The 13014-nt window shown below is 43.6% G+C and overlaps 1 protein-coding gene across 1 annotated transcript; it reads left to right on the top strand.

Moving 5' to 3' along the window:
* Positions 1 to 6798: 6798 nt before the first annotated feature.
* Positions 6799 to 12655, top strand: LOC119268538 (COP1-interactive protein 1-like). Its single transcript, XM_037550198.1, has 4 exons — positions 6799 to 6971; positions 7134 to 7202; positions 8081 to 8202; positions 8439 to 12655. The coding sequence occupies exons 3-4, from the start codon at positions 8148 to 8150 to the stop codon at positions 12350 to 12352; spliced, it is 3969 nt and encodes a 1322-aa protein (XP_037406095.1). The 5' UTR covers positions 6799 to 6971; positions 7134 to 7202; positions 8081 to 8147; the 3' UTR covers positions 12353 to 12655.
* The last annotated feature ends 359 nt before the right edge of the window (positions 12656 to 13014 follow it).

The following is a 13014-nucleotide window of genomic DNA, read 5'->3' as shown; positions in this document are numbered from 1 at the left end:
TGAATTAATAGAACTAGTTTATTTAGTTGAATTAATAGAACTAGTAAGTGTTTAATGTTTCACCTATATATGAACATATGTTAGATATTAATGTCAAATGTTAGATGAATTAGATATAAATTATATGTTAGATATATATTTAATTTAGTTATATGAGATTTCATTATCTAATTAATATTTTATTATATAGAACTAGCTACCTTATTTTTAGTAAGAAAATTAATAGAACTAGTTTAGTTGAATTAATTAGTTGAATTAGTTCAATTAATTAGGTATATTTTTCATAAGTGCTTAGTTGAATTAGTTCAATTAATTAGTTGAACTAGTTGAATTAATAGAATTAGTTGAATTAATAGAACTAATAAGTGTTTAATGTTTCATCTATGAACATAGGAATGTCGTCTGACGACGAACACGATTTCATTATGTACGAATACTGCGAAGACCAGCGCGACCTGTGCGGCAGAAATTTTCTAGTTGATGATAGACGCTTCAACATCAAGCTGGATGAGAACTTCGAAGTGGATACAGTAAGTCACAACGACAAGTCTTTTTTCGTAATTAAGCATGACTTATGCTTCATTTGCTTCAACTTTTAATTTTAATTTTTCACTATTCTACTAGTGTATCCCCTGCCATGCAAGAATTTTTGTCTTGGATAAGATAGGTTTCAGTCCTAGCAAAACTATGGAGGTAAAAAGAGTTTACTTGAAGACCGAGCATGGTTATACCTTCAACGTCAAATTATACAATGCAGACACATACACCTATTTTGAATGCAAAACTTGGCAAGCACTATGCAAGGCTTATGCATTTGAGCCTGATATGGTTATCACCTTTCATATTCGTCCGGAAGATGATATTCAAGGTAATAGAGACATCTGGGTCGATGTGCAGATGCCTCGAGTTTTACCATTATGTGAGTTTCTCAACCATATTTATGTCTTCGATATGAGATTATTTGAACCAGTTGAATAATTAATAGATCTCAATTTATATTGACAGCTTACTTCCAATCAAGCAAACATGTCCGGCACTTGGTAGACAGGACCGTCCACTGTCCCGGGGCTGAACTAAACTGCGAGGAGACAAGTCATTATGTTTCATGGCTTGAGGATCTTGATGCTGTCAAGACAAATTTCTTTCCTGCACTTAGAAATGTTAGTACTCAAAACGTGCGACCAATAGTGTTCGTACTGAACTACGGTCACATATATTTAGGAAAGATGGTAAGATTTCTACTATTTCTCCTCAGTGCATCTTTTGCATACATTTTTTTAAGCTAAACTTCATTGCTAAGTATGTTACTATACGATGTTCTTCAACAGGGACTCTCGATGAATGTTGTGCCTGATTGGATCGAGACTAAAGGTACCATGAATATTGTTAGCTTACGGCCAAGATATCCTACAATGCACTTTAGTGCATTCAAGATTTCTAATAGCGAGGAATGCTTAATAGTAAAAGACTGGAGCAAAATTGTGAACAATCACAGAGAAGTACTAGGGGGCAGCAATCAGAAGCGCAACCCACGATTAGGAGACAGGTTCATCTGCATGCTCCAATATGATGAATCAGCAAAGCTATACATGTTCTATGCTTTTTTACCTGAGAGAGAGCAGCAGGAGTGATTAATTAGCTAGTTCATGCTCTTAGTACTTGTCCTCTCATATCCGTGTTCTTCGTCCTGAACTTAATCTCAAAGAGCGATTTGCTTTTGTGGTGTTATGAATGCTTATAATATCATTACCATGTTGAACTCGATGATATCTTTGCTATGAAAACCGTTGGTGATGATATATATGATACAAGAGTTTTTATATTAATATGATGATGATGATGATGAGTTATTATATCATTTATGAAAGAAACTGCATATTAGTTTCAACTGGATAGATTCTAGCTAAGTGATCAAGTATATGCCATATCCATATTACCTCGATCACTTAAGTAGGTGATCAAGTATATATAATATGGATATGACATATACTTGATGACTTAGGTAGGATCCACGCATCCAGTCAAACTAATCCGCGGTACATTCACCTAATGATTTAACAACTCGTTATAATGTAAAACAATCACTAAATTAAATTGAAAACACAAAATTAAAGTAAAAATAAAAAATAAAACCAAAACACACCCAAACATTTAGTACCGGTTGGTGTTACCAACCGGTACTAATGTCCTACGCGCCCACAGAGCTGGCTCGTGCCACGTGGTTGCCCTTTAGCACCGGTTCGTGCTGAACCGGTACTAAAGGGGGGGCTTTAGTGCCCACAATTTAGTGCCGGTTACCGAACCAGCACTAAAGGCCCTTACGAACCGGTGCTATTGCACGGTTCTACACTAGTGTCTTATCTTTTTGAGCGCTCCACCAAGATGTATGTGACATGGAAGAGTGACCCATGATCCTAATTGATTGTGCATTTGCATTCAAAAGCAAGTTTTAAATAATGCACAAATTTAGGGGGAGCTCTTGCTTATCACATACTTCTCAAAGCGACGATGTATTTCATGAATATTATCATTTGTCGAAGCTTTGATCTATATGTTGTCATCAATTATCAAAAAGGGGAGATTGAAAGTGCAACTAATCCCCGGGTGGTTTTGGTAATTCATAACAACATATAGCTCATTAAACTAATATCCATTAAAGTTAAATATTTTAGAAAGTTCAATGATTGGCATGGCATGACCTAGAGATATGGACCCCTCAAAATGCTAAGGACAAAGATTGGCAAAAGCTCAAGACTCTTCATTTTCATTTTAGTGATCTAAGATCACATTGAGTCCATAGAAAAGCCAGTACTATTAAAAGGGGATGAGGTGTTGCTTAATGGTCTACTTGCTCAAAGTGCTTACTGATATCGCTCCAAAACCCTCAGCCACTTTCTCATTTCCACATATGTCCAAAATTCAAAGTCAAACTCGGCCCCACCGATTTGACCTATCCGGCGCCATCGAGTTCATTTGACATAGCCACTGCTAAAAACCCCAGATAATTCGGTCACATCGATCCGGATCTCGGTCCCACCGAGATGGCCTTGCAAACTCTCTATTGCCTGTTGTAATTATTTGAGTCTCACCGAAATGTGCAATCAGTCCCGCCGAGTTTGCTTGACCAACTCTCTGTTTGCTCTTTGCTGAAATCGGTCTCACCGAGTCCAAGCAATCGGTCTCACCGAGATGAGGTTTTTCCCTAGCCCTAGCACATTGGTCCCATCGAGTTGTTCCAGTCGGTCCCACCGAGATTCCTAACGTTCACATTTTGAACTAAATTGGTCTCACCAAGTTCTTCTATTTGGTCTGACCGAGTTGGGTAAAATGTGTGTAACAGTTGGATTTTGTGTGAAGGCTATATATACCCCTCCACCCCCTTCTCCATTTATGAGAGAGCCATCAGAACGTGCCTACACTTCCACTACTCATTTTCTGAGAGAGAACCACCTACTCATGTGTTGAGACCAAGACATTCCAATCCAACCATAAGAATCTTGATCTCTAGTCTTTCCCAAATTGCTTTCCACTCAAATTATCTTTCCACCATAGCCAAATATGTGTGAGAGTTGAGTGTTGGGGAGACTATCATTTGAAGCACAAGAGCAAGGAGTTCATCATCATCACACCATCTATTACCTTTTGGAGAGTGGTGTCTCCTAGATTGGTTAGGTGTCACTTGGGAGCCTCCGACAAGATTATGGAGTTGAACCAAGGAGTTTGTAAGGGCAAGGAGATCGCATACTTCGTGAAGATCTACCCAAGTGAGGCAAGTCCTTCATGGGCGATGGACATGGTGGGATAGACAAGGTTGCTTCTTCGTGTATCCTTCCTAGATGGAGCCCTCCATGGACTCGCGCAACTGTTACCCTTCGTGGGTTGAAGTCTTCATCAACGTGGACGTACGATAGCACCGCCTATCGGAACCGCGCCAAAAATCTCCGTGTCTACACTGTGTTTGCTTTCTCCAAACCCTTCCCTTTACCTTCATATGAAATGTTTTACTTTCCGCTGCTACACTCTTAGAATTGCATGTGTAGGTTGATTGCTTGACTTGTGCTAAGTTGCTAAAATCTGCCTAGATTTAAATTGGGAAAATGTTAGATTTTTATTTGGTCAAATAGTCTAATCATCCCCCTCTAGACCTACTTTCGATCCTACACCTTCCTTTCTCCCATAGGCCGGCTGCCATATGGGGGTGCGCCAGCCCCTTGTGGGCTGGTGTGCTCCCCTCTATTGGCCCAATAGGCCCATCATCTTCCCGGGGCTTCCTGGAACCCCTTCCGGTGATCCGATGACTACCCGGTACCTCCCAAAACTCTTCCGGTGTCCAAATATCATCGTCCTATATATCAATCTTTACCTCGGGACCATTCAGGAGCTCCTCCTCATGTCTGTGATCTAATCCGGGACTCCGAACAACATTCGGTCACCAAATCATATAACTCATATAACACTACATCGTCAACGAACGTTAAGCGTGCGGACCCTACGGGTTCGAGAACTATGTAGACATGACCGAGACATCTCTCTGTTCAATAACCAATAGCGGAACCTGTATGCCCATATTGGTTCCTACATATTCTACGAAGATCTTTATCGGTCGAACCATAATGACAACATACATAATTCCCTTTGTCTGTCAGTATGTTACTTGCCCGAGATTCGATCGTCGGTATCTCCATACCTATTTCAATCTTGTTACTGACAAGTCTCTTTACTCGTTTCGTAATACATCATCTCGTAACTAACTCCTTAGTCACTTTGCTTGCAAGCTTCTTGTGATGTGTATTACCGAGAGGGCCCGGAGATACCTCTCCGACACTCGGAGTGATAAATTCCAATCTTGATTCATGCCAACTCAACAGACACCTTCGGAGATACATATAGAGCATCTTTATGATCACCCAGTTACGTTGTGACATTTGATAACACACAAGGTATTCCTCGGGTATCCGGGAGTTGCATGATCTCATGGTCGATGTAACATGTATTTGACATTCAAGAAAGCAGTAGTAATAAATTGAACGATCATATGCTAAGCTAACGGATGGGTCTTGTCCATCACATCATTCTCCTAATGATGTGATCTCGTTATCAAATGAAAACTCATGTCTATGGTCAGGAAACCTTAACAATCTTTGATCAACGAGCTAGTCTAGTAGATGCTTACTAGGGACACGGTATATGTTTATGTATCCACACATGTATTTAAGTTCCGGTCAATACAATTCTAGCATGAATAATAAACTTTTATCATGAATAAGAAAATATAAAATAACAACTTTATTATTGCCTCTAGGGCATATTTCCTTCAGCACCGAGGTAGCCGGCTGGGTGGCTAGGCAGAATGAGAAGCGGTGGAGGATGTGACGGTGGCCGGGGGCCAAACGAGCTAGGATCCAGAGGGTAGCGCAGATCTGGGTCGCCGGGACCAAAGCAGCAAGGACGCCGACGAGCCCGCGCAGATCTGGGTCGCCGGGACCAAAGCAGCAAGGACGCCGACGAGCCCAAGGAGCCGGAAAGGGGGCACAACTCCTGGAGTACGCCAGAATCGAAGACGCGTCGGGATGGATGTCCAACCAAAGCACCAGCAGGGTGGGGGTGCGGAGGCGACGAGGCGCCGGCGAGCCAAGGAAGCCGGAAGTAGCGCAACTCCTCCGATGCGCCAGGCCCGGAGCCGGCCTGGCCGGCCATGGACATAGGTCTATGTTCGTCGGGCGATACTCGCCCCTGCCGGGATGGGGGTGGTGGTGGTGAGCACGCGTAGAGCCGAATCCCAGCCGCACCTGCGAGGCCACCGCCTGAGGTGGCCGACGCGAGGCTCGCGAGGGAGGGGTGGGGGAGAGGAGCCGCACCAGGACAGCGCGCCCGGCCACCGGAGGACCGCAACGAGCCAGGGAACGTCGGGGCTGGCCGGGAGAAGCTCCAGATCCCAATGACGGGGGGTGGGGGAGGGGGGCGTAGCCGTGCAAGGGCACGAGGAGGAGGCCCGGAGGCAGCCGGCGGCCGCACGCAATGCCACGGGAGGGGCTTGGGGCGCTTGCGTCGTGCGTCATATCTGCCGTGGGGAAGCACCAGGGGTGGCAGCGCATCAGATTCGCCCCGCGCCGCCATCCTGGGGTCCGGCCCAGCTTCGCCGACCAGCCCTCCGACGGCGGTGATGCGGGAGAGGGCGGCAGGGAGGAGGGCTGTTGGGCAGCGTCTCGGGTTCCCCATGTCACCGGATCGGGTTTCTGGCATAACAGCGTGGGAGAAACCGGTATCCGGTTTGTGGCACGCTGTTATCTTCTTTTTTTGCACATAACCACCGGCTTACGTCAATAATTTAGCTTTACCCTCTTGTCGATGCATTGACAGAGTAACCGTGACGCTTTGTTCTCGCACAAACTAAACGTAAACGCAGCATCCAGTTACGTACGCTCACCGTTGGATCTACCGGAACTCCACGGCATAGAACCACAGAAGATTCCTCGTGGAGGAGACAAGATGGCTCACAAGCCAACAAGAACAAAAGCAGTGCGCCATCTGCGGCACAGTAGGAGGAGGCCGTCCTTGTCAGCCCCCACCGGCCACCGCGAACTCCTTTTTGTTTGCTTCCGCAGCTTTGGAGGAGAGGGACAAGAGCCGGCATGGCTGGCTCCCACGCCCCCGCCAGCTCAGACAGACCGCGCTGCCTCGTGGGCCTCTGCCGCAAAGGTGGTGCATCTCGCGTTCGAATTGGCGGGAGCGGTGTTCGGGTTCGGGGGCGATCCCGTAATAAGCCGCAGACGCCGAGGGCTTTCAGCTTCAGTCAGCCAGACGCTCAAGGGCTCACGCTGTTCACTCGCTCCCCTGCCCTGTGACTGTGAGTGCGAGGCCGCCTGCAGTACGTTTCTAAACTCTGCCCACACATCGGTTGCCCAGTGGAGAGAGAGGCTGTGGCTGCGGCTTGCTCCTGCGCCGATCGAGCAACCGCTTCACCCCTCCCGGTAACTCCTTTTGTTCCGTTTCTCCCCCGCCGGGTTCCCATCTCTTCTTGTTCGGTTTCCTCCCCCTGTTCCGATCTGTGCTAAGTGACAGCTCCGCTTGGCTGCAGTCCATGCGCGGTACCTGACCATGCTTGCTCTTTCGTTACTGTTGTTTTTTCTCAGATCTTAGCAGTTCGAGTTGAACAAGAGGCGGGAGATATAGAGTGAAGGAGGCAGGACTAATTTCGTTGGGTACGTTTCTTGATCTGCTCACTCTCTGTTGTACAGTCTAGATAGATGCGGGTCGGCGGCTCTTGTTATCGGACTAGTAGGGAGAAGTTTCTGTTCTGTATGAGTTGAATCGGAAAAAATGGGTGTATATGACTTTGGGTATTGTTGGAGGAGGGCCATCCATCCTTATGATGTAGGTTAACAAACCTGGGAATAGTTTCACATCCAAACTGAACCCAGCCCAGACTGTATTTTTTTGACGATAACAGCAGGAGCTCTGCTTATGCTTTATTAGAAGGGGGGAGGTAGAACAATCAGGCGGAAGAGTGCGCAGAGAAAATTGAGCCACAAAAGCAAGCAGCAGGTTCTCACATCAGTAAACCTCTAGCGTCACGACTCCAGCAACCGAACCAAACCAAACCAAAACAAAAAGCTGGCATCCAGACTAAACCGAACTGCATGCCTTTTCCACCCAACCCAATCCAAGCTGTTTCTCACTTCTGGACTAAATCACTAAACCCATAGATTTTTTTTCCTGATTAACTAAACCCATAGATACTTTTTTTCCCGATACACTAAACCCGTATATTCAAACCATGGACAAAGAAATAAGCAAGTAGCAGAGTAGTCTAGGAAAATGATAGCTAGCTGCTATATACATCATGTAGGTGTTCTTGGATGTGTGGGCTGGCATCGAGATGCTATACTGTGCAAGGATGAGGCTGACAAGCATATCCATATCTTAGTTTGTGCCCTATGTCATGTCACTACTGCTTAATGAATGAGTGAAGTGCGCAGTAGGTCCTTGAACCTACTGCTTAATTAAACGGTTCCTCTTGTGACAATTGTTCTCCTGGATGAATTGTGAATTAATTGTTTTTTTTTTCGTTCTTGCACAGTTCACCTTCCAGTCATCTGTCGTTCAGAAGCGAAGGGTGTGGATATAGTGACCATCAGCAGTCCAGCATGACGAAGAAACACAAAAATAGAAAGTCCAAAAATATATTGGAGAACAAAAAGGGTATTCTCTTGACTAGTATGCAATCAATTATCATGCATGTTTTTGTGCTCTAGACTGTAGAGGGACCACCAATCACATTTCCTCCATTCGTCAAATTATTCTCCATAAATAGAATATTCCTGTTGAGTGTGGATATATTAGTGATTTAGCTTATATTTTGCCTGATCATTCAAGCACTCCAGCTTCTACCATGTATTGTTTGAATAAAGTTTAGTTGTTTTGTTATATTTCCTCAGGTGTTGATGAGAATGTGGAGCACATTTTGCGAATGATAGGAGAGGAGAGTGAGCTGGCTGAAAGCGAACCAGATGATTCTGGAAATACCTTGAAGAAATCAAAACTATCCTCCCTTGTAAAGGGCTTCCATGAAGACTACCAATACCTTCACAAGCACTGCAAAGATCTAATCAGTAAACTGGAAAATGTTGGGCACAGTTCCACTGGTTCAGATTCATCCGATTCAGACTCGGAAGGAGACAGATCGGACACTGACGTTCCTAATCAGAAACTAGATGCATTAAATGAAGAAAATGACTGGATGCAGAAGCTTGCTGGAGAACATCAAGGTGAAGAGCAAAGTACGGAAGCAGAGATTCAGAAGCTGAAACAAAATGCAGAAGAAAAAACGAAAGAAATATCTGATCTGATGAAGCTATTAGAAAAAGCAATAATGGACAAAGAAGCTACTAGTTCAGATGTTGCAAACTTGTCATCAGAGAACGAACATCTAAAATTGTTGGTTGAAGGTGCAGAGAAGGAGGCAGCAGAATCCCTGAAGACATCAACAGACATGGAGAATGAGATGAGGATGTTATCTGGCGAGAAGCAAATTGTGGAAAAAGAGAGGGATGACCTGAAGATTTTAATTATAGACCTGGAGAACAAGAGGGAAGATATGAGCAATCAGCTGCAAGATACAGTGGAGAAATGCAATTCCTTGTCATCCCAACTTGAGAAGGCCCACTTAGCTGAGAAAGAAGTGCAGACCTTGTTATCAGAACTCCAAAAATCCAAGAATGAGAACTTGATGCTGTCAGTGGAATGTGATAACCTGAAAGCAAATGAGAAGAATGTGGATATCAAGTTTTCCGAACTGAAGGAAACTCTTGCTGAAACAAGAGCTAAAAATGACTCCTTGATTGCAGAGAACAGTTTACTCGAAAGCAAGCTTCAACATTTAGGGGTGGAGATAGATGGTATGACAGTGGAGAAAGAGGAGCTAATGAACAATCTGAACAAGGAACGTGGAGCTGCAGAAGAAGAAAAATTAAGAGTAGTATCAGAACATTCCAAGTGTTTGAATGAGTTGGAGCAGGCACAATGTAGCATCAAGGAACTAGAAAAGGAAATGGAATCAACAAAACTTGCACTGAGTGATAATATTGCAGAGCTACTGAAAGAAAAGAATTCCGTGGCATCAGAGCTAAAGCAGTTAGAAGCTTCTTTGAAGAATCTTGAACACGAGTTCGAACAACAACTAAAGCAAATTTCTGTTATGCAGAAGGATAATGAAGACCTGGCGTTGGTGAATTCAAACCTGCATAATGAGCTTGCAGCAGTGCTCGGAGAAAAGAATGAAGCTGTTGCTTCTAGTATTGATCTTGAAAATAAGTTTCAACAGCAAAACCAACAAATTTCAAGTCTTCAGGAGACCATTGAAGGCCTCAGAGCGGCAAAGGCTGAAATGTCTAATGAGGTTATAGTACACGAGGAGGCGAAAAATGCAGCAGTTGCTCAGTTAGATCAGTCGGAGGCTTACGTCAAGAACCTCCAGAGCGAGATAGAACTAAAGCAGAATGAAATTTCACTTTTCCAGCAAGCTAATGAAGAACTGCAGGAGAAAAATTCTAGCTTGGGTAGGCAGCTGGAAGAAGTTAAGACTGATCTACAGGCTGAGATCATTCTATTACAAGGAGAAAAGCAACAAATCATTGATGATTTGCAGCAGTCAAACACTTCAGTCAAGACTCTCGAACGTGAGTTAGAGCAGCAAAGAGAACAAAACTATATTCTACAGCTAGCCAATGAAGATCTGCAGAAGAATAACTGTAACCTGAAGAAACAATTTGAAGATGCCATGGTTAGCCGCCACGCTGAAATTATAGTACTCCAAGACGAGAAGAGAAAAACCCTTTCGGAGTTGCAGCAGTCTGAGGCTTCCATCAAGAATCTAAGAACTGAGTCAGATCAAGGACGAGAGCAAATTTCGATCTTGCATCTAGTTAATGAAGAAATGAAGAATAGAAATGCTAGCTTGAACAAGCAATTGGAGGAATTAAGGAGCAGCTTGTCTGAGGAGATTGTAGCACTAAGTGAGCAGAAGGAAACAGCCCTGTCAGAGTTACACCAGTCTCATGCTTCAATTGGGAACTTGGAGATAGAGTTAGAAAAGCGAAATGCGAGTGTTTCAGTTTTACAGCAAGCCAATGATGATCTACAGAAGCACATCTCTGCCCTGACCGAAGAATTCAACGAAGTGAAGGCTGAGTTGCAGAAGGAGATTAAAGTGACACAAGAAGAGAAGGATACGGTTTTAACCCAACTAAAGCAAGCAGAGTTTTCTATCAAGAACCTTGAATCCGAGATAGCTCAGTTAAAGGATGATCTTTCAATTCAGCTAGAAAACAATTCCAGCTTGAACAAACAATTTGAGGAATCAAGGACCAATCTGCAGGGGGATATTCTAGCACTTCGTGAAGAAAAAGAAACAGTTCTGTCAGAGTTACATCAGTCTGAAGCTTCTGTGAGGAACTTTGAGAGAGAGCTAGAAAAGCAAAGTCAGAGCATTTCAGCTCTGCAGCATGCAAATGATGAATCAGAACAGAACAAATGTGCCTTGACCCAGAAATTAGAAGAAGTCAAGGCTGAGTCACAGAGGAAGATTGAGGTGGCACAAGAAGAGAAGGATACATTAGTAACCCAACTAAAACAGTCAGAGTCTTCTATCAAGAATCTTGAAAGTGAAATAGCACAGCTGAAGGAGGAACTTTCAGTTCAGCTGGAAAGCAATTCCAGCTTGGAGCAACAGTTCGAAGAGGCAATACTAAAAGTTTCTAACTTACATGAGAAACTCGAGAGAGTTCAGGCTGAGGCGGCATGTCAAGTTATTGAAATGAACAGTAATGCGAAAGATTTGGAGAAGATAATAGATATATTGTCATCTCAGAAGGCCAAGGTGGAGGGAGATCTGAAAGATATGGTTAAAATATGCATGGAAAATTTGTCGTCCATGAATGATTTTGAAGATAGAGTTACACAGAAAGTTTCAGATCATGCTACCAAACTTGCTGATCTCCAGCAGAGCCTCAAAGATATCGGTGGCAACTTTCAGAGACTCCATCATACATATGCTGACGTGTCCACAAAGGCATCTCAGCTCGAGGTACTCAAGAAAAATCATATTGAGCAGATAGACCAACTAGAAGAGAAAAATGCAGAAATTTTGGACAAACATCGCCACTTGGAAGAGGAAATGTTTTGTGCAAATAAGGATAACACAGAGCTGCAAAAGCATGTCCAAGAACTTGAATTTGAGCTCCAGCTAGCCAAGCAGAAGCTTGAACTTGCCGAAGCGGAGAGCAAATGCAAAGAAGAGAGCTATGTGATGGCAGTGGAAACATCAAAAACAGAGATCGTGCATCTTGAAGAACAAATACAACTGTTCTCTGGAAGGATTAGCTTGCTGGAAGAAACTTTTGTGCAAATTAAAGACAGCACCGAGTCAGTGGTCTCTAAATTGGAAAATCAATTGGATGAGCTTGAATTACACTCCAGTCAAAGCATTACGTGCTTCATTAACCGCTTATCTGCATGTGGTGGAGAGTTTAGTGTCCTACAGAACATGGTACACAATTCTCTTGCTGAGCAGAAAGAACTGCTCAAGGAAAACGAAGAACTGGCTATTGGGTTGAGAAAGAAAGAAAAGGAAATGTCAGAAATGATTAGGAGTGCTACTGAGGCAGCTGAGAAGATGGTTCAACTTGAGAAGATAATTGAAGAAAAAGACGATGAACTAGCAGCTAGAGTGCAGGAGAAAAGAGAAGCTATCAAGCAGCTGAGTGACACAATTGATTACCACAAGAACAACAGCGATGATCTGGTCCGCTATATTCGCAGTCACAACCGTCCCCGCCTTCCATTTTGTCTGTAAATTTGATCACCAAAAGTTCATTGTCAGTCAATATATAAGCTGCATTTTATCTGTGAACATCATTAGACAATTATTTCCAATTCCTTTAATGTATCATAAATAGTGCCCAAATACAAACAATGTGGAGGTAGTCAAATAGGTGGTGGCCTGTGTATCCTATTGTCATTGGGAGAGCTAGAAACACTTTCTGTTCCTTGTAGTTTATTATCATCCTATTGAAATGCCAATAGAGGCTGAAGATGCAACAAGTGTGAGTTTGGTGGTCTGAATTCATGTTCCAATCAGGTAATGTGGCTTTGGTGATTCTCTTGTTCTCTTTTTCCATTTAAGACATATTTCAACATTGCATTTTCTTCCCTCTTTTGTGTTGCATGTTTTTTTTTTGGAAAAGGAGGATGACCCCGGCCTCTGCATCTGGGAGATGCATGCGGCCATTTTATTAATTATTCTCGAGGACCTTACAAAGTAGAACAACAATATACCTGAATCCGCCATCTTGGCAACATCTGCCGCTACTCCTATCCAAATGATGAAGGGGTGCAAGCTGGGCCACATACCCAGACCTCTCACCTAAACCTAACATCTAAAGCCGGAGGCCCCGACCGAGCCATTTGCGAGGTCCGGGGCTCAAACTGGTCCGACCCACTCACATGTGTCGTCGT

This window comes from Triticum dicoccoides, chromosome 3A (assembly GCF_002162155.2).
Source record: "Triticum dicoccoides isolate Atlit2015 ecotype Zavitan chromosome 3A, WEW_v2.0, whole genome shotgun sequence".
Lineage (NCBI taxonomy): Eukaryota > Viridiplantae > Streptophyta > Magnoliopsida > Poales > Poaceae > Triticum > Triticum dicoccoides.
This window is presented reverse-complemented; position numbering and strand designations above follow the sequence as displayed.

What these genes read in the sequence shown, in the direction of transcription:
- LOC119268538 (XM_037550198.1), top strand. Translation starts at nt 8,148, where the DNA reads ATGACGAAGAAACACAAAAATAGAAAGTCCAAAAATATATTGGAGAAC. An exon ending in TATATTGGAGAACAAAAAGG is followed by an intron (nt 8,203 to 8,438) that starts GTATTCTCTTGA and finishes ATATTTCCTCAG; the next exon opens with GTGTTGATGAGAATGTGGAG.